Source organism: Nicotiana sylvestris, chromosome 1 (genome assembly GCF_000393655.2).
Source record: "Nicotiana sylvestris chromosome 1, ASM39365v2, whole genome shotgun sequence".
Taxonomy (NCBI): domain Eukaryota; kingdom Viridiplantae; phylum Streptophyta; class Magnoliopsida; order Solanales; family Solanaceae; genus Nicotiana; species Nicotiana sylvestris.
The window spans coordinates 44,548,068-44,565,962 of NC_091057.1; the positions used below are offsets into that span (position 1 = coordinate 44,548,068).

General features: G+C 36.0%; 3 protein-coding genes across 3 annotated transcripts; 1 reads left to right on the plus strand and 2 right to left on the minus strand.

Moving 5' to 3' along the window:
- Positions 1 to 244: 244 nt before the first annotated feature.
- On the minus strand, positions 245 to 1,874 carry LOC104231271 (universal stress protein PHOS34-like). Its single transcript, XM_009784236.2, has 3 exons — positions 1,596 to 1,874; positions 912 to 1,128; positions 245 to 668 (listed from the first exon to the last, which is right to left on the minus strand). Exons 1-3 carry the CDS (start codon positions 1,759 to 1,761, stop codon positions 581 to 583), a joined length of 471 nt encoding a protein of 156 aa, XP_009782538.1. The 5' UTR covers positions 1,762 to 1,874; the 3' UTR covers positions 245 to 580.
- A 4,496-nt stretch (positions 1,875 to 6,370) lies between these two features.
- On the plus strand, positions 6,371 to 6,790 carry LOC138869576 (uncharacterized). Its single transcript, XM_070147206.1, has one exon. It carries the CDS (start codon positions 6,371 to 6,373, stop codon positions 6,788 to 6,790), a length of 420 nt encoding a protein of 139 aa, XP_070003307.1.
- A 5,045-nt stretch (positions 6,791 to 11,835) lies between these two features.
- LOC138869581 (uncharacterized) lies at positions 11,836 to 12,717 on the minus strand. The gene is made up of 2 exons (XM_070147212.1): positions 12,424 to 12,717; positions 11,836 to 12,354 (listed from the first exon to the last, which is right to left on the minus strand). Exons 1-2 carry the CDS (start codon positions 12,715 to 12,717, stop codon positions 11,836 to 11,838), a joined length of 813 nt encoding a protein of 270 aa, XP_070003313.1.
- Positions 12,718 to 17,895: the final 5,178 nt, after the last annotated feature.

Consider the following 17,895-nt stretch of genomic DNA (forward strand, 5'->3'; position numbering starts at 1 on the left):
CGTACCAATTAAATCATGATGAAAAAATATTTTCTATATATATATATATATATATATATATATCGTACCAATTAAATCATGATGAAAAAATATTTTCTGTTTCTCCTTTTCATTGGTGATTCATCTCTCTCTCTCTCTTCTTTTTCTTTTTCTTTTCTTCAATACCTCACATGATTTAAGGATAACAAGTGGTAAAGATTGAGAGGAATAAAACATACGAAAATGTGGAGAAAGGCAACCCATATAATTGCGAATGCAGGATTTTATTTCCATTAATTTAAAAATGAAAAACATTCAATCCAACAAAAAAAAACACCATGAATGTGGTGCAAGAAAAAAGGAGAAAGAAAAAAGAACAAGAGGGCATACCTATTGCTAACTATTAAATTCATGAAGCCAGCAAGATATGATTTTTTTTCCAAGCATATATGCTAGCTACATATAGTTCTATTGATTTTGTAAGTATATTTAGAGATTTGGATGTACGTCCTCTTTCTCTAAATTAATATTTCTTGCGAAGGCTTTGGTCTAATCTCCCTCCAATATATATTTTCCTTTATGCTTTTATTGTTGAGCATTTTCAATTCTTTGTCTTTGGCTTCTTCACAATCATCACTGAACAACGAGCATGGTGAGAGCAATAGTCACTTACGCTTCCCAAAACAGCCCTGTTGAAAATTTAAAGTATAAATTGCCAATCAAAACTCTCGTTATAGAATAAAATAAAATATAACACTGAAATAAACAAGAATTGGCTACGATGAAATTCGTCACTAATCTGTCGCGATTGGTTTAGCGACGGAAATATATTTTATAACGACAGAACCCGTCTGACGCTAATATATTTATGTTTCTTTTAGTGTACGTAAACTCTAAAATGATGAGATCTACTATAGTATTATTTATTTTACCTTTTGAAAGCTCCATAACCATGGCTGCCCATGACCAAGACAGAGGCGTGGTGCTTGTCAACAGCATCACACAGCACATTTCTGGCATCTCCTTCGACAACATCAAATTCAACATCAGTCACCCCTTTAGCGCTGCATAACTGTTTTGCCTTCTCACAAACTCTTTGAGCTGTCTTTTTAATATCGGTTTCCACGAGCATGAGCACGTCAGTTGTTCCTACGTATATACCACATTAAAGAATCAATCAATCAATTATATCTCAATCTCAAATTAGTCGAGATTGGCTATATATATGCATGCATGAATAATCTATATGCATTATTAGGATCTCATTAAGAGGATTCGTCATAAACAATGTCGGAGCCACATTTATTGAAGAGGTTCAATTGAATCCCCTTTGGCTTTGGCTGGAAAATTGTAATGTGTATATAGGTTTAAAAAAAGTGTATATATGTCAATTGTTGAATCCCTTAAACAGAAGACAACATATTTCTGAATTCCCTTGACAAAATTAATAGATGGAGCATTAAATAATAGATTCAACCAAACCCAACGTTTTCAACATGAAATATAAACATATATGTGAAAAACTATTAGAACTCGTAATTTCAAAGATATAATAAGTGAAACCCTAAAGATTGAACCCATAAACACGACAAAGTAATCAAATTGTAAGGTAGTACCTGGGCCAGCAAGACCTATGACAGAAGTTGGAGTAGTTTTTACGTGAACAATGACGAGCTTAAAAACGGAATCTGTGACAAAGAAATGATCAAGAGTCCATTCTAGTGCATAGAAGCTGTGGTCAGTGTCATCTAGGGCAAAAATCATGGCCTGTGTCCCTGCCATTTGTGTTTGATGAATTGTAACAGAAGACCAAAAGCTTTGAATTGTTTGAAAATAAATCCAAACAATTCAAAGCTTTTTTCTACAAAGATCAATAACTTTGTGTTTTTGGATGTAGAGAATAGTGATAATATTATGGGGATTTTATAGCTATTTTTTTTCTAACTATGGCCCGTAAAACAAGATTTGACCACTAATTTTAGTGGACATTATTTGGCAGTTAGTTCTTTAATCCATAACTGAACTGAGGTTGTTAAGGAAGATGCTTGGTCTGGTTGTTTTGCACAATATAATTATGTGAAAGAGTTTTTCATTTAGAATTGATTTAATTAATGTTCTTGTCAAGTAGTTTAACTACCTAGGAAAACCTAATGTTATTCTAAAGATGGATAGTTTTTCTTCTTCATGAGTAACTTTTGAGTACATGATACATAACTGATATTGTTAACAAAGAACATAAGTACATGAAATTAAATAGCTAGTCTAACTCAGATGTATTATTTTCTTTTCTTTTCCTTTTTGGAAATAAGAGAGTCATTTTATGCATGTAACGTCACTTAGAATTTTATTAATCTCCTAAGCTATAACTTGTAGCCTAGTAACGATTGTACAATCACCCTATGAGTCCAATATTTAGCCATTCGAATCACAACTACACACTCTGCCATTCATATGGAAATACTAGCCTTCTACAATGGTCTAAGCTTGGCACTCAGTAACAACTTAGTTTCACTTACTGTGGAAATTGATTCACAGGTATTGATTCAACTATTATCATTTAATAATCTAATTTTCTCACAGATGTTAATGGATTGCAGGTACCTAATGAAGAACCTGGGCAGCCCACAGGTGTGCCACATCCTTAGGGAAGTTAATGCTGGAGCAGATAAACTAGCCTGCTATGGGAAAGGCAGAGGTCCAGTTATGGGGAAAAACATTTTGATTTTTGTAGACCCACCCCCATTTATCCTTAATGAACTAAAGGAAGACCTCTATGGAACTGGGACTATACATTCAGTTACCATCATATAATAACTTCCGTTTGTGTTATTAATAAAAGTCTCTTTCATTAGCAAAAAGAAAAAATTGTTTTTCAAGTAAAATCTCAGAAACATTATTAATTAGGAAATTATGATTGCATAGTTTTACTAATAAAATTTCATTATAGATGGATATATCTTTTTATCTGCCAATCTATTTGATGCCGGAATCGTAGATTCGCAATTATTATTGTTGATTTCTTCACTTTGATTTTCTCAAAATGTATTCTAATAATTTTTTGGCTAATTCTTCTGTTGATCGACTTATCAAAAATATATATTCCAAAGCCGAATCTGCAAGTGCTCAAATTAAAGCAGAACAATAATTAGTATATTAAAATGATTAAATTAAAGGAACGGATAATGCAGCATAATATTTTCAGTCTTTATTATTATAAATGAAATTAAGTTTTTACCTTTAATCGATAGACGATAGGACATTACTGTATCAGCGTAATACCAAAAAACTAGACCTTAAGATAATTAGAGCAAGCTAGCTCGAATACCTTCTCCCCACTTAGGCTATCTAGTTCTATTCTTATAATGTTACAACAAAATTTATGATAAACTATGCCTTATATTCAACGGAGTAAATGATAAATACAGTATATATCTTTGCTAAATACATGTCTTTGCTTGATGATCTTGGAGGAGCACTTGTGCAATACATTTTTAGAGAAGTCTATACAGTGATCGACATTTTCCTTAAATATGGCTGCAATAGCATTGATATATGTATACCGCTAGCCTACTTTGTTTTATTTTTCTGCATTTGTTTGTATATGACTATTATGTTAATGATCTTCAACTCAGATACCCCAAAAAAACTGATCACACTTTGTAACGGCTAGTATAAATATTAAAAAAAAAAATTATACCAAATTGGGGTGAAGGGGGGGGGGGGAGACAAAAAAGACAAAGTTCGGGTTCTCACTAGAGATTCATTAATTTAATTTCATTGTACAAATCAACTTGGAAAGTATTGATATTTTTATTTGGCATTTGTTGATCAGGGTGTGGTAATATATGAAGCTAACTAGTTACTACAAATGGAACGATCCAATTTTTTAACTTCTTTTCTCAGCTCAAATTTTCCTAATTCAAGTTGGCCATGTCAATCAGAGTCTTTAATAGTACTTTATTTCGCTTGCTCTAGATCTCCCTCTCAAATTTAGACGGCAGAATCTTTTATTTTCTTTTTAAATAATTCTTTTAGATTTCTTTTTTGGAAATCAAACAACGGGAAGAGATAACGTAGAGTTCTTAAACATAGTATTCAGGTAATACCGCTAAGAAAAACAATTAAATTTCATCATGAAAAGCACGACTAAGAGAAACATTTTGCTATTATTTTTAATCTTGACTTTCTCTTCCTGTATTTTTAAGTGATCTATTTTGATTAACGGCATGGGTTAGCCTTTATTTACGTACATTAGACACATATTGTATTGGGGAAAATCGAGTTAACATTTGGAATTAATTATGTGCCGACATGTCAAGATATGTGGATCAATAAAAGAGTGACAATTAGCGAAGAGTATTCAAAGAGTTTCGAGCCTTAATAGGTACGGGCAAAGGTGCAAAAAAACAAGAAGGAACGGTTACTCGGATCTTTTGATAATTTGAAGAGACATCGGAGGAATGAACCTAGTTAGCAAAAAGTACAAATATGTATTATCTGTAATTAATGAGCATCAATGATGGGAAACGTTATAGAATCTTCATGAAACAGTTACGATTGCCAATTATAACGTTACATTAATGCCATTAATTGCTCATAATGGCTCTATTATGAGAGGAAAGAAACATAATACTTAGAAGTAGCTATAAAAGGAGAGAAATAACATTTGTATGGGAGGACACAGATTATTATTGGAATATAGTGATTTATATTGCTTTATTTTGGTTACTCAGCTACTTCTCAATTCAATTCTTCTTTTCCATTACATAATTATTTTTTTATTTGATTATCAGTAACCCGAGTCCGAGTTCTTCTAAAATTAAGCTTTGACCGAAATTCTTATTTTCTGGTTAAACAAATTGGTTCCATTACCAGGAATCTGATAATCTTTTACTTTCTAAATCGACTCTTTTGTCAAAATAATCATGTCGAATGTCAACGACAACAACCAACAAAATTTACAGCACCAAGAAAATCAGCAACATCAGGAGAATCAACAAGGCGATGAAACCTCAGTCCCTTCACAACGAAACTCTCCTCGGCAATCCCGAGAAGGGACTCCTGACAGATCTGAACCTAATATGAACGAGTAGTTTGAGAATGATCAAGATATTGATGAAGCTTTGAAAAAATTAATCTCTCAATAGGTCAGTAATGCTCTTCAGGCTTTTGCTAACCAGTTGCCAGGTGTTGTACCACCAATACCAACTCCAAACAACAACACAGTGGAAAATCCTCGCTCAGGACTCGTTAAATCAGGCAGTAGAGGAACTCCTAGCGAATCTCGTGATAGAGGGTCAGATAACCCAGTTAATTCTGATTTACAAAGTTTAGTACTAACTTTGCAGAAACAGCTTAAGGAGCAGAGCAATCGCATAGAACAGATACTTGGAGTGCCACCTGTAATCAAGGGAATAGATATGGACAAATACTCTCAACAACCTTGGAATCCAAGTGCCGCTCATTTACCAATTCCAAAGAAATTCAAGATGCCTGATATTTCGAAATACGATGGAATAACTGATCCACGGGATCACGTAACTGCTTTCACAACTGGTGTAAGGGGAAACGATTTGACCAAGCAAGAAATTGAATCAGTATTGGTCAAAAAATTCGGAGAAACATTCAAGAAGGGAGCATTAATATGGTACTCTCTTTTACCTGAAAATTCTATTGATTCTGCTTGCAGATTCATTTATCAAAGCACACTCGGGAGCTCAAAAAGTTGAAAAGCGAATGGAGGACATTTTCAAAATAAAACAGGGAGATACGGAGTTGCTCAGGGAATTCGTAGACAGATTCCAGCGTGAAAGGATGATGTTGCCACGTGTATCTGACAACTGGGCAGCTATGGCCTTTGCCAGTAATCTAAATGAAAAAATCTCGGAAGCCACAAGGAGACTCAAAAGAAAGTTTACGATAATTTCCAGCAACAACTTGGAATGATGTTTATAATAGATACAACACAAAGTTGCGGATAGAAAAAGATATTATTATTCAGTCTCGGAAAGATGAAAGAGTGAGTTCGAGACAAACTGAATCTGAAAAAAGGTCCGGTAAAAACAAGTATGAACCTTATATGGGACCAGCAGGAAGGGATTCGCGTTCAAAATAGGAAAACCCAAGGTATGATCCTAGATTAAGAGATAGGGAGTCAGGTTCATCATCAAGGTTGGGAAAAGAACGAAACATACGAGATACGCGAGATGATGACAGAAGCTCGAAAGCAAAAATTGACGGCTACAGTTTTAATGATATCACATCCGAGTTGGTGGCTATTTTAAGAAGCATGGGGGACAAGGTACGGTGGCCAAAAGAAAAGAGATCAAACCCAAACAAGAGAAATCCCAATTTTTTGTGCGAGTTTCACAACGATCACGGTCATAAAACGATGGATTGCAGATTGTTACAAGGTGAAGTAGAACATTCATTAAAACAAGGGTACTTAACTAAATTGTTTAGTGAAAACGGGAAACAAGCATATATGAAGAATAGGCAGGAACTGCCAAAACCTCCTTCACCAAAAAGGACGGTTAATGTCATAAGTGGAGGTGAAGAGATCAATGGCGTAATGTATACGACCGCAAAGAAGGTGTCAAAAATTACAGTTACCCACGGGAAGCGAGTTCGACAGGTTTTGGAAGAAGATAGTATTACATTTGATAATGCAGATGCAGATGGTGTGCTGACCCCGCATAATGATGCACTGGTAATATCTTTACTTGTACATGACACTAATGTAAAACGAGTTTTGATTGACCCAGGTAGTTCTGTTAATATCATTCTGTTGAGAGTGGTAAACGAGATGTAAGCCGATGATAAGCTGATACCCAAGGCACACACCTTGTCTGGTTTTGACATCTCGAGCGTCGTAATAAAAGAGGAGATAATACGCACCACATTCGCAGAAGGAGTAGTCAAAGACACCAAACTTCAAGTAGTAGAAATGGATATGGCTTACAATATGATTCTCGGTAGAACATGGATTCACGAAATAAATGTTGTTCCATCCACTTTACATCAAGTTATCAAGTTTCCATCAAAATGGGGAATACAACAAATCCGTGGTGACCAACAAGCTTCTCGAAGCATTAACTCCGTAGCAGATTCAAGCGCAAAAAGTGACGAAAAATAGCAATCACAGAATTCAGTTGAGGACGCAGCAACACGAACCTCAACTAAAGAAGGGCAAACAGATGTAGACTCGAGGCCCGATACTATTCAAGAACTAGAAGAAACTGAAAACTTCAAAACAACAATCGAGGAACTGGAAGCTATTGTATTATTTGTACATTGGCTCGACAGAAAAGTCTACATTGGAATCAACCTCAGCCCAGAGATTAAATGTAAGTTGATTGAATTTTTAAAGGCTAACGTAGATTGTTTTGCTTGGTCCCATTCAGATATGACAGGTATACCACCGGAGGTAATGACCCACAAATTAAATGAAGATCCATCATACCCACCTGTCAAGCAAAAGAAAAGGAAGCAAGGCTCCTTCAAAAATCAGGTGATTCAAGATGAGGTGCAAAAACTTTTAAAAATTGGGTCCATCCGCAAGGTAAAGTATCTATATTGGTTGGCTAATACTGTACTAGTGCCCAAAAACAATGGTAAGTGGCGAGTTTGTGTAGATTATACTGATCTAAATAAAGCTTGCCCAAAAAATTCTTTTCCATTACCGCACATAGATCAACTAATTGATGCTGCTGCAGGGCATGAATTATTAAGTTTTTTAGATGCGTATTCAGGATATAATCATATTAAAATGGATCCTCTAGATGAATAAAAAACTTCCTTTATCACAGACAGGGGGGACTTACTGTTACAAAGTTATGTTGTTCGGCTTAAAGAATGTTGGGGCCATATACCAAAGGCTAGTGACTAAAATATTTCAAGAACACCTAGGAAAAACCATGGAGGTGTATATAGATGATATGCTGGTCAAATCTCAACAAGCAGGGGATCATATTCAACACTTGACTGATACATTTCAGATTCTTCACAAATTTAACATGAAGTTAAATCCTGAGAAATGTGCATTTGGCGTGTCATCGGGTAAGTTCTTGGGATATCTTATTTCTAACCGTGGCATTGAAGTAAATCCCGCTCAGATTAAAGCTATTGAGGAAATTTTGGATATACTCACAAGCAAAAAAAAGTACAAAGGCTGACAGGAAGAATAACAGCCTTGGGAAGTTTATTTTCATGTCATCGGAAAAGTGCTTCAAATTCTTTTCAGCTTTAAAAAAGCAAAATCAATTTGAATGGTCTGAAGAATGTCAACAAGCGCTTAAAAATTTAAAGGTGTACTTGTCAAATCCACCATTGCTAGCCAAACCAAAAGATGGGGAGAAATTGTTTATCTTCCTTGCTGTTTCTGAAGTAGCGATAAGTATCGTATTAGTTCGAGAGGACCAAGGTAAACAATATCTGATTTATTATGTTAGCAAGTCTTTATTAGATGCTGAGATTCGATATCCTCATTTAGAGAAACTTGCACTAGCATTAATTATGGCATCTAGGAAATTAAGACCTTATTTTCAATGTCATCCTATCTCTGTAGTAACTGCCTACCCGTTACGTAATATATTGCATAAACAAGAGTTATCGGGTAGATTAGCCAAGTGGGATATAGAGCTAAGCGAATATGACATTACATATCAACCTAGAACTATAATAAAGTCATAAGTTTTAGCAAATTTTGTGGCAGCTTTTAGCCAAATGATACAATTGGAAGCAGAAAAAAGAACAACAGGTTTGTAACGGGTCTAATCCAGGTACTTGGACCTTATTTACTAACGGTTCATCATATATAAAAGGAGCAGGTCTAGGCATTGTCTTGGTACCACCTTTGGGAGAAACCATACGACAAGCTATAAAATGTCATCCTATCACCAATAATGAGGCAGAATATGAAGCTGTGATTACAGATTTAGAATTGGCACGAGAGCTCGGAATAGAGCAGGTCATAATGAAAAGCGATTCGTAGCTCGTAGTTAACCAAATGCAGGGGACTTATACAGCTAGAGAGGCAAGAATGCAACAATACCTGGAAAAGGCACGGGATTTGGTCAGACAATTTCAAACTTGGAAAGTCACGTAGATACCAAGGGAAGAGAATGCCGAGACAGATGCTTTAGCTAATCTTGCATCCGCTGCAGAAGTAACAAATGAAGAAAATATTTCCCTAATACATTTGTTTCATTCAGTACTTGATCAAGATAAAAATGAGGTAAATTACAATAATCTAATTTGGGATTGGAGAAACGAGATTGTCAGTTTTTTGCAGTGTGGAATACTACCTGAAGATAAGAAAAAGGCTCAGGCACTTCGTCAAAAGGCTGCTCGTTACTGTTTAAATCAGGGCAATTTATATTGAAAATTTTTCGGTGGCCCTCTAGCAAGATGTCTCGGGCCTTCTCAAAGGGAATATGTAATGAGATAAATACACGAGGGGCACTGTGGAAATCACGCTGGAGGAAGATCTTTGGTAAAAAACATAATTAGAGCTGGCTATTACTGGCCACAAATGGAAGAAGAAGTGAAAAATTTTGTGGCTAAATGTGCAAGTGCCAAAGATATGGCAACAATATGCATCGATCAACTGAATTATTACATCCGGTTGTTGCACCATATCCTTTTATAAAGTGGGGGATGGATATCGTAGGTCCACTACCACAAGCCAAAGGTAAGGTAAGATTTATGTTAGTATTCACCGACTATTTTACTAAGTGAGTAGAAGTAGGAGCCTTCAAACAGGTACGGGAAAAAGAGGTCAGAGACTTCATCTGGTGAAACAACATATGCCGGTTTGGGGTTCCAAAAGAGATCGTATGTGATAACAGTCAACAATTCATAGGAGCACAAATTACAGAATTCTTCCAAAGTTGGCAAATTAAAAGGATTACCTCAATACCTTATCATCTGGTGGCCAATGGACAAGCTGAATCAACAAATAAAGTTACTATCAATAATTTGAAGAAAAGACCAGAAGAATCAAAGGGCAAATGGCTAGAGATACTACCTGGAGTCTTGTGGGCTTACCGAACAACGACAAAAATAAGTACGGGAGAAACACCGTTTTCACTTGTATACGGTTCTGAAGCCTTAATTCTAGTCGAAATAGGGGAGCCAAGTACGAGATATACTCAAGCTACTGAATAGTCAAATGAAGAAGAGATGCAGGTAAATTTGGATGTACTTGAACAAAGGAGGGAAAATGCCTTAATAAGGATGGCAGCGCAACAACAAGTTATTGAGTGGTATTACAATTGGAAAGCTCGTCTCAGATACTTCAAGATTGGGGACTACGTACTCAAGAAAGTTTTCCAATCCACGAGGGCAGCCAATGCAGGAAAGTTAAGTCCAAATTGGGAGGGGCCTTACAAGATTTATGGTATCGCAGGAAAAGGTGCATATGAGCTTGAAACATTGGATGGCAAGATTCAACCTTCAAGTTGGAATGTTGTTCATATGAAGAAGTACTATTTTTAAGGGAAGGAAATACCAACGGTTAGGTATCCCCAATTACGATTTTTATTTTTGAATTGTTAAAATCTTACTAACAATTTTAGATGATAGGCAAAAAACTAGCCCACACTAAATGATGAATTTAGACCTGAAAGACACGCGGAAGGAACATAATTCTCCGTCTAGGGTTACAATTATTCTGATGGAAATGTAATGGATTAAGCAGTCTTCATCTAAAATTATACCTCCGAGTCCCGTATGTTTTTCCTTTTCAGGAAAAGGACCGCATGGAAGAAATAAGCAAGTGCTAGAGATTTTATCCTTCAAAGCTCAAACACTTGGGGGACTATATCAAGTTAAGAGCAAAGTCACGAGCCAAAAAATACAAGCCTGATCCAAAAACCTGTGATGAATACACTCGTGGATACAAATTTCAAACTCCTACGAATGGTTAGGTTAAAGGCAGTATTTAGCCATAGGTCATAAAGAAACCCTTGGATTTTTTTTTTACAAATCTGTTGTAAAGAAAACAGTTATGGAAGAGTTATAGAAGATATTTAAATACATGTAAGATGTTATTTAAGCTTGACAAAGTTCGAATGAAAACTTTTATCAAAGTTATTCCAAGAAACATGTGTGTTCCTATTTCTCCTTTCGTATGTTTACACCATTATGAAGTTGAGACGTCTTCTTCATTAAGTGTCGTATATAAAAGAGCCCTCTTTTATAATTCATGCTTGATTCAAAAAATCACGAAATTAGCAAAGCATTTTTAAATGCAAAAGTTAAAGGGTAAAATAAAAACCCACATATTAACATTAAAATGGAAAGTAAAGCCCCGACCTTATAAAGAAAAAGGCATGGATAAATCATTAAAAGAGTAAAACAGAAATTCAAGACAAAGATATTATAAGTTGAAACAAAAAACTTTATAATATTTAGTTGAAACTTAGTATGAACTTAGTCCTAACTTAATTGTCATTATAAATCCCCGAAAAGACCCGGGGATATGTTATTACCAAAAATATTACCCCTAAATGGGACCAGGGGTAAAACCACCAAATGTTCCACCATCAAAACAAAAAAAAAGAAGTTAAATTTCACAAACAAACTTTCACTGTGGAGCAATTTCTTAAGAAGAATTCAATATGGCATCATCAGCAGCAGAAGGCTCGATTTGATCAGAAGGAGCTGGGACATCCACCGCACCAGGATTACCTTCAACATTTTCGGGAGTATCAGCTATGGGTGAAGAAAAACTTTGGCTTTGCTGAGTTTTTTCTATTGTCTCCTTAATCTTTGCTAACTTAGCATCCAAGTTAAAACCTTCCTGGCTTACCTCCAAAAGAGTATCATGACGCATGTTCAAAATGACCCAACTTACTACAACAACAGCCTTGTCCTCAAGAGCCTCGTAGCTCTTTCCCAATGATCAATTTCAATTTTAAGCTCCTCCTTCTCAGCTAAAGCAGCATCGTAAGAAGACTGCAAAGGGGCAAGTGAACTCTCCAAGAACTTGACCTTATCAGAAGATACTCGGAGATCTTCTTGGGTCTGGGTGAGTGTTTGAACAAGCTCACCAACATAAACCTTTTTCTCATTCAACAAGGCCTTCAGACCTCTGATCCCTTCAGTAGCTTTGGAGAGTTGTTCGGCAAAATACGGCTTGAGAAGGTTTTTATCCTTGCCCGCCTGGTTGGAAGAAGCTTTCTCAAATGCTAGCTTTAATGCCATGACTCTTAGTTGCTGCTCTAAGGTACATTTGTTTTCTTCTAACACTTCCATCTCAAGTTGGAGGCTTTCATACAGCTCTTTCCAATTATTTGCCTCAATCTGGTAATCATGTATCAATTGTTTTGTACGGGAAACTCTTTTCATCATCTCTGTACCGATGAGATTGATCTACATAAAAAAAGGGATAAGAATCCTAGTAGAAGAAAAATGAAATAAAATATGAAAAGAAATTTGTACCTTCAATGATGATTGCACGATGTCATTCATCCAAGTCAAAGAACTGTGAGTTTCAAGCTTGGACTTTTCAACTGGACCAATCAAGGGTTTTAACCATACGTCAGCCTGGCCTGACTTCTTTAGAAGATTAACATCGACAGGAACTTCAATGGTAATTTTCTTCATTACCCTGCTTCCACTTGAAGAACCAATTTCAGTGCGAGAAACATTGGTAGCAGGGACAGTAGATGAAGTCATAATGGCTTGAGGCAGAGCAGAAATAACATCAGTAAGAACAAGCAAGTGGCGTTCCATGGGACAGATACGGGAAAGGAGTCAAGAGGTACTTCCTTGGACACCAAGTCAAAGCCTTCATTATCAAACCCATGCGAGAAGAGTTGATCAGCAGAGTCACGAGTTGCCATGGGAGTCTCTTCATCAGAACTCACTAAAGTGGCTTCAACAGGCTCGGTCATGGGAACAGAACGGGGAGGAGGAGTAACTTCGTCATCCGAAATGGCGCGTCTTCTAGCCCGCGGCTTTCTAACCAAAGAACTTCCATCCCGCTCCTCTTCGTCTTAAGAATCCTGGAGTCTGTCAGCTTTCCTTTTCGATGAAGAACTCAAGATTGTCTCTTGAGCTCTTGCCAATGAAAGTCTAGAAGCTGCAATTGACTTAGCGTTCACACTACGAATAGGAAACCCTGATAAAAAGAATGAATGAATAAAAATAGAAGGAGAAGAATAAAAAATTTACCGTGAGTCTTAACCTTCCAACCAAACCTATTTGAGAGGTACTTCCAATATCTAACTTCCATCGGAGAAATGGTCAACAATTTCTCTACCCAACCACGAAAATTGGGAATCTCTTCAACAGTTCTCATGGTTGCTGAAAGAAGAAAAGTGAAACAGTCACGGGAAGTAAAAACTCTTTAAAAAAAAGAGAAGAGAGAAAGTTGTAAAGAAAACTTATGTGCAAAATTCCACTCTTCAGGGAATGGCATATTTTCTTCACCTATTAACCCTACCATAGGAGCAGCAACAAATCGGGCGTACCAGCAATAACATTTATCATTCTCAGGGATGACTAAAACACTCTTACTCCTTGCCACTAAAGTAAAGATCCCATGACGGAACAACTTAGGGGAGTAGATGTGGATTATATGGAAAAAGGTGAAAGGTAATTGAGCCAAATTAGCCAAGTATCTTAAACATGCAACAACCCTCCATACAATAGGGCCAATTTGTGCTAAACACACATTGAAAAAACGACAGAATTCAATAATAACTGGATCAATAGGGGGTCTAAAGTCCAATGTAAAGGGGTACGTATACACAAAAGAAAAGCCAGCTTTGAAGGAAGTGATCATTTGATTTGCATTAGGGATCAAAATTGGGAAATCAAACCTCCAATGACAATCTCTATGGATAACAAAGATCAAACCTTCAGTAATCTGTGAAGGGTAAACATCGGCACGATCATGAGAGGACATAGAAGAAATCTGGTTTCTAATTGATTCTCTATCAGTATAAAAAGAAAGTTCAGAAGGGATAATTTCGTCTACTGTAGGTTCGTGGACTAGTTCATTGGAATCCTTACTTCTGGCAGAAGACCTATATGGAAGAGAAGCTCTAATTCTAGAAGATGAAGAAGGAGTGGAACTAGGTAGAGAAGAAGAAGAACCTTGAATGGAAACTGACCCTAAACTACGAAGCCTACCCCATCTCCTGCTACTAATAGGAGCAAGTGGAAGTTCATCTACGATAAGAACTTTTTGAGGATTAGGGTTTGAAGAAGACATAGCTATACGAAGAGGAAAAGAAGATTAAATAGTCAAAGATGGAAATTTTTTCTATGAAAGAAGAGACAAAAGATATATTTATACTCAGAAGCAACCGTCAAATAAAAAGGTAATGATGGGAACGTCATAATGAAAACTGTCACTTCGTGATTGATGTAGCCGTAAAAAAGCCTTAAAAGGCGCTGAAGGGTTGCAGAACCAATCAAAAGCCGCCACGTGTCACATGCATTAAATGGAAGTGACATGCGAAGCGTCAGTTCTGGAGAAGGTATAATAATATGTAGAATGGCGGCAAAAATTCTCGCTTTAATGAGATCCACTTCCCAAATATTCAATTGCTGAATAAATGGCAAGTGGGGGGACTATCTGTATTGAGGAAAATCGAGTTAACATTTGGAATTAATTATGTGCCGACGTGTCAAGACACGTGGATCAATAAAAGAGTAACAACTAGCAAAGAGTATTCAAAGAGATGCGAGCCTTAATAGGTAGGGCAAAGGTTCAAGAAAACAAGAAGGAATGGTTACTCGGATCTCTTGATAATTTGAAGAGATATCGAAGGAATGAACTTAGTTAGAAAAAAGTACAGATACGCATTATCTGTAATTAATGAGCATCAATGATGGGAAACGTTATAGAATCTTCACGAAACAGTTACGATTGCCAATTATAACGTTACATTAATGCCATTAATTGCTCATAATGGCTCTATTATGATAGGAAAGACATGTAGTACTTAGAAGTAGTTATAAAAGGAGAGAAATAACATTTGTATGGGAGGACACAGATTATTATTAGAATATACTGATTTATATTGCTTTATTTTGCTTACTCAGCTACTTCTCAATTCAATTCTTCTTTTTCATTACATAATTATTTCTTTATTTGATTATCAGTAACCCGAGTCCGAGTTCTTCTAAAATTAAGCTTTGACCGAAATTTCTATTTTCTGGTTAAACACATATATCATCATGTCCACTAATAACAAAAAATGTTATGATATAAAAAATGATAATAGCGACGAAAACAAAATAATTTAAGTTACATTTTCTCCGCTAATAATAGATCAAGGTTTTAACGAAAGTAAACTCATTTCTGCTAATTATCCAAAATCTAGAATATAAGTAAGGAAACCACTTATATTTTAATAAAATATAAGAAAATAACTTATTTTTCAATAAAATATTTTTCGTCATACCAAATACATCCTAAGTATCTGAATATTTTGAAGCGCTAGAAATAAATTGCTCAATAGACTGTTAGTCCTATGTTTTATTAAAAAATGTACTTGAAGTGAGTATTTATTAGTATATATATACCAACCTTAAAAGATTAAGGGCAGAAAAAAAAACCAGTGTCCAAGGTTGAAGTTTTCCAAGTTTAGTGCCAGACAATCCGCTCAAATATGCACAATTGCAAGATAATACCTCCTCCAGCTTTTCTATAGTTAATCGCGTGAATTTGTTGTTTACGTAACTCGTCTATCACCTATCGTCACCTTATTTAATTTGTGGTTTGGTTGATTGATTACTCTAGCAGCTCATGCAATTAATATTTAAAAATTAAAACCCCTAATGATTGTTTGCTTACGTCTGATTCTTTTATAATAGTCTTTATAAAGAAACATTATTATAAAAAGAGGGTTGTGAAGTGCAGCTGAAATATGTTGGGATTAAAAGAATACTAATATACAAAAGCTTTATTTGGCTGGTGGCTACGACACTTGTCTTAGGGACGATCTTTGTTCATGGAGTTGGGATCTCGTACGTCATAGATTACTGACGGCTTTAGAATTTGTACTTTCGAACTTGAGGCATTATGCTATGGCCCTCAACTAGCAGTAACTTATCAATTCATGAATTTTTAAATAGAGACAGAATCTGCCTCTATACCATCACTAATTGAATCTAATTACTCACCACTCTATAATGCATTTTTTTCTAAATGCAGGTACTGGCTGAAGATGTTGGAGAATCCACTAATCCTACACAATTTCAGGAAAGGCAACAAGATAGCACATGATCTGACACAACATGGAATTCAGCAAGCCAATGTCTATTATAGTCAGATATATTTAGAAGTCCTCGACTACCTTAGAGATGTTGTGCGGGCTGATAAAGAAGGAATTAATGTTACTAGGACTACCACTACTAATACTGCCGTGTTAAATAATTTGGCTATGCTAGAAAACCCTGTAAAGTCCTCTTTTGGTTGTAATGCTACTTTTAATGGTATGTCTACGTCTGCTCCCAATGGGAGGATCAGGCCATGCAACTATGCTACTTAGTAATGTATAAAAAATTTCTTCCTTGCCAAAAAAAGAAGAAAGTAAACCTTTTATAATAGTAGCTTACAAGTGCTTTATACATATGGCTTTCCCAAAGGAGTATACGTTATTAGATTATTCTTTGCATACAATAATCAAAACACCTTACTTAAACTTGCATAGTTTTACATGAAAGTTAGTCCATCCACGAGAAATAAAAAAGTTAGTCCACCCTGCTTGCATAACAATTATAAAATCTAGTCCTAATATTTTTAATTACCGTTTGATTAAATTGTTATTTTCTTGATTTGTATCATGTGTTGTTGGGGTCAGCTAGACCCATTCACGTGCCACAAATTATACGATATAGTATTATATTAGGAACATGGAAAGCTTAGAGATGCTAATTAAGCACATCTTTAGGCATTGTTATATATGCTTTACCGCCTTGTGCGACCTAAATAAACTTTTGATGTGCTATAGATATAAGCTTTTGAAATTTAAAACTGTAACGATCCGACCGGTCGTTTTGAGATTTTGCACTTCGCTCGCCAGTTCTCGGGATGTCTAACCCTATGTGATATATTATGACTTACGTAAATCGTCGGTTTTGGTTTTCAGGGTAACCGGAATGAATTAGAACAGTTCTCAGTTTGAAGCTTAAAATTTGAAAGGTTTGACCAAGATTTAACTTGTTAGTAGATGATCTTGGATTAGAATTTTTATGATTTGGTTAGCTCTGTTAGGTGATTTGGGACTTAGGAGCGTGGTCGGAATGTGTTTTGAAGGTTCGGAATAGAGTTAGGCTTGAATTGGCGAAATTGAAATTTTGACGTTTTCCGGTTGATAGGTGAGATTTTGATATATGGGTCAGAATGGAATTCCGGAAGTTGGAGTAGGTCCGTTATGTCATTTGTGATGTGTGTGCAAAATTTCAGGTCATTTGGACGAGGTTTGGTAGACTATTTGATTGAAAGCGAAATTTAGAAGTTCTTGGAATTCTTAGGCTTGAATCCGATGTGATTTTGGTGTTTTGATGTTGTTTTGAGTGTTTCAAAGGTTGGAACAAGTTTGAATAAGGTTATGGGATATGTTTACATGTTTGGTTGAGGTCTCGAGGGCCTCGGGTGAGTTTCGGGTGGTTAAATGGATCAAATTCTTATTTTGAAAGTTGCAGATTTCTTCAGATCAGTGGTGCAGAGTTTTTCTCTTCGCGTTCACGAAAAGATGTTGAGTGAGGCAGGCCAGTTGCCCTTCACGTTCGCGATGTAGGTCCCGCATTCGCAAAGGTTGAGTCTAATTGAGCATCGCGTTCGCGACTGAGGTAACGCGTTCGTGTAGGCTAAGTTGAGTAAGGCATCATGTTCGCGAGGGTGTGTTCACGTTATTTGTGCTTCGCGAATGCGAGGCTTTGACCGCGTTCGCG

Bases quoted from the DNA above. Each gene is read 5' to 3' on its own strand.
- LOC104231271 (XM_009784236.2), bottom strand. From the start codon at position 1,761: ATGGCAGGGACACAGGCCATGATTTTTGCCCTAGATGACACTGACCAC. The intron at 1,129-1,595 runs GTACTACCTTAC...GTATATACGTAG, and splicing joins CATAGGTCTTGCTGGCCCAG to GAACAACTGACGTGCTCATG. The intron at 669-911 runs GTAAAATAAATA...AATTTTCAACAG, and splicing joins GGTTATGGAGCTTTCAAAAG to GGCTGTTTTGGGAAGCGTAA.
- LOC138869576 (XM_070147206.1), top strand. From the start codon at position 6,371: ATGGATTGCAGATTGTTACAAGGTGAAGTAGAACATTCATTAAAACAA.
- LOC138869581 (XM_070147212.1), bottom strand. From the start codon at position 12,717: ATGGAACGCCACTTGCTTGTTCTTACTGATGTTATTTCTGCTCTGCCT. The intron at 12,355-12,423 runs GTACAAATTTCT...TTTTTTATGTAG, and splicing joins TCGTGCAATCATCATTGAAG to ATCAATCTCATCGGTACAGA.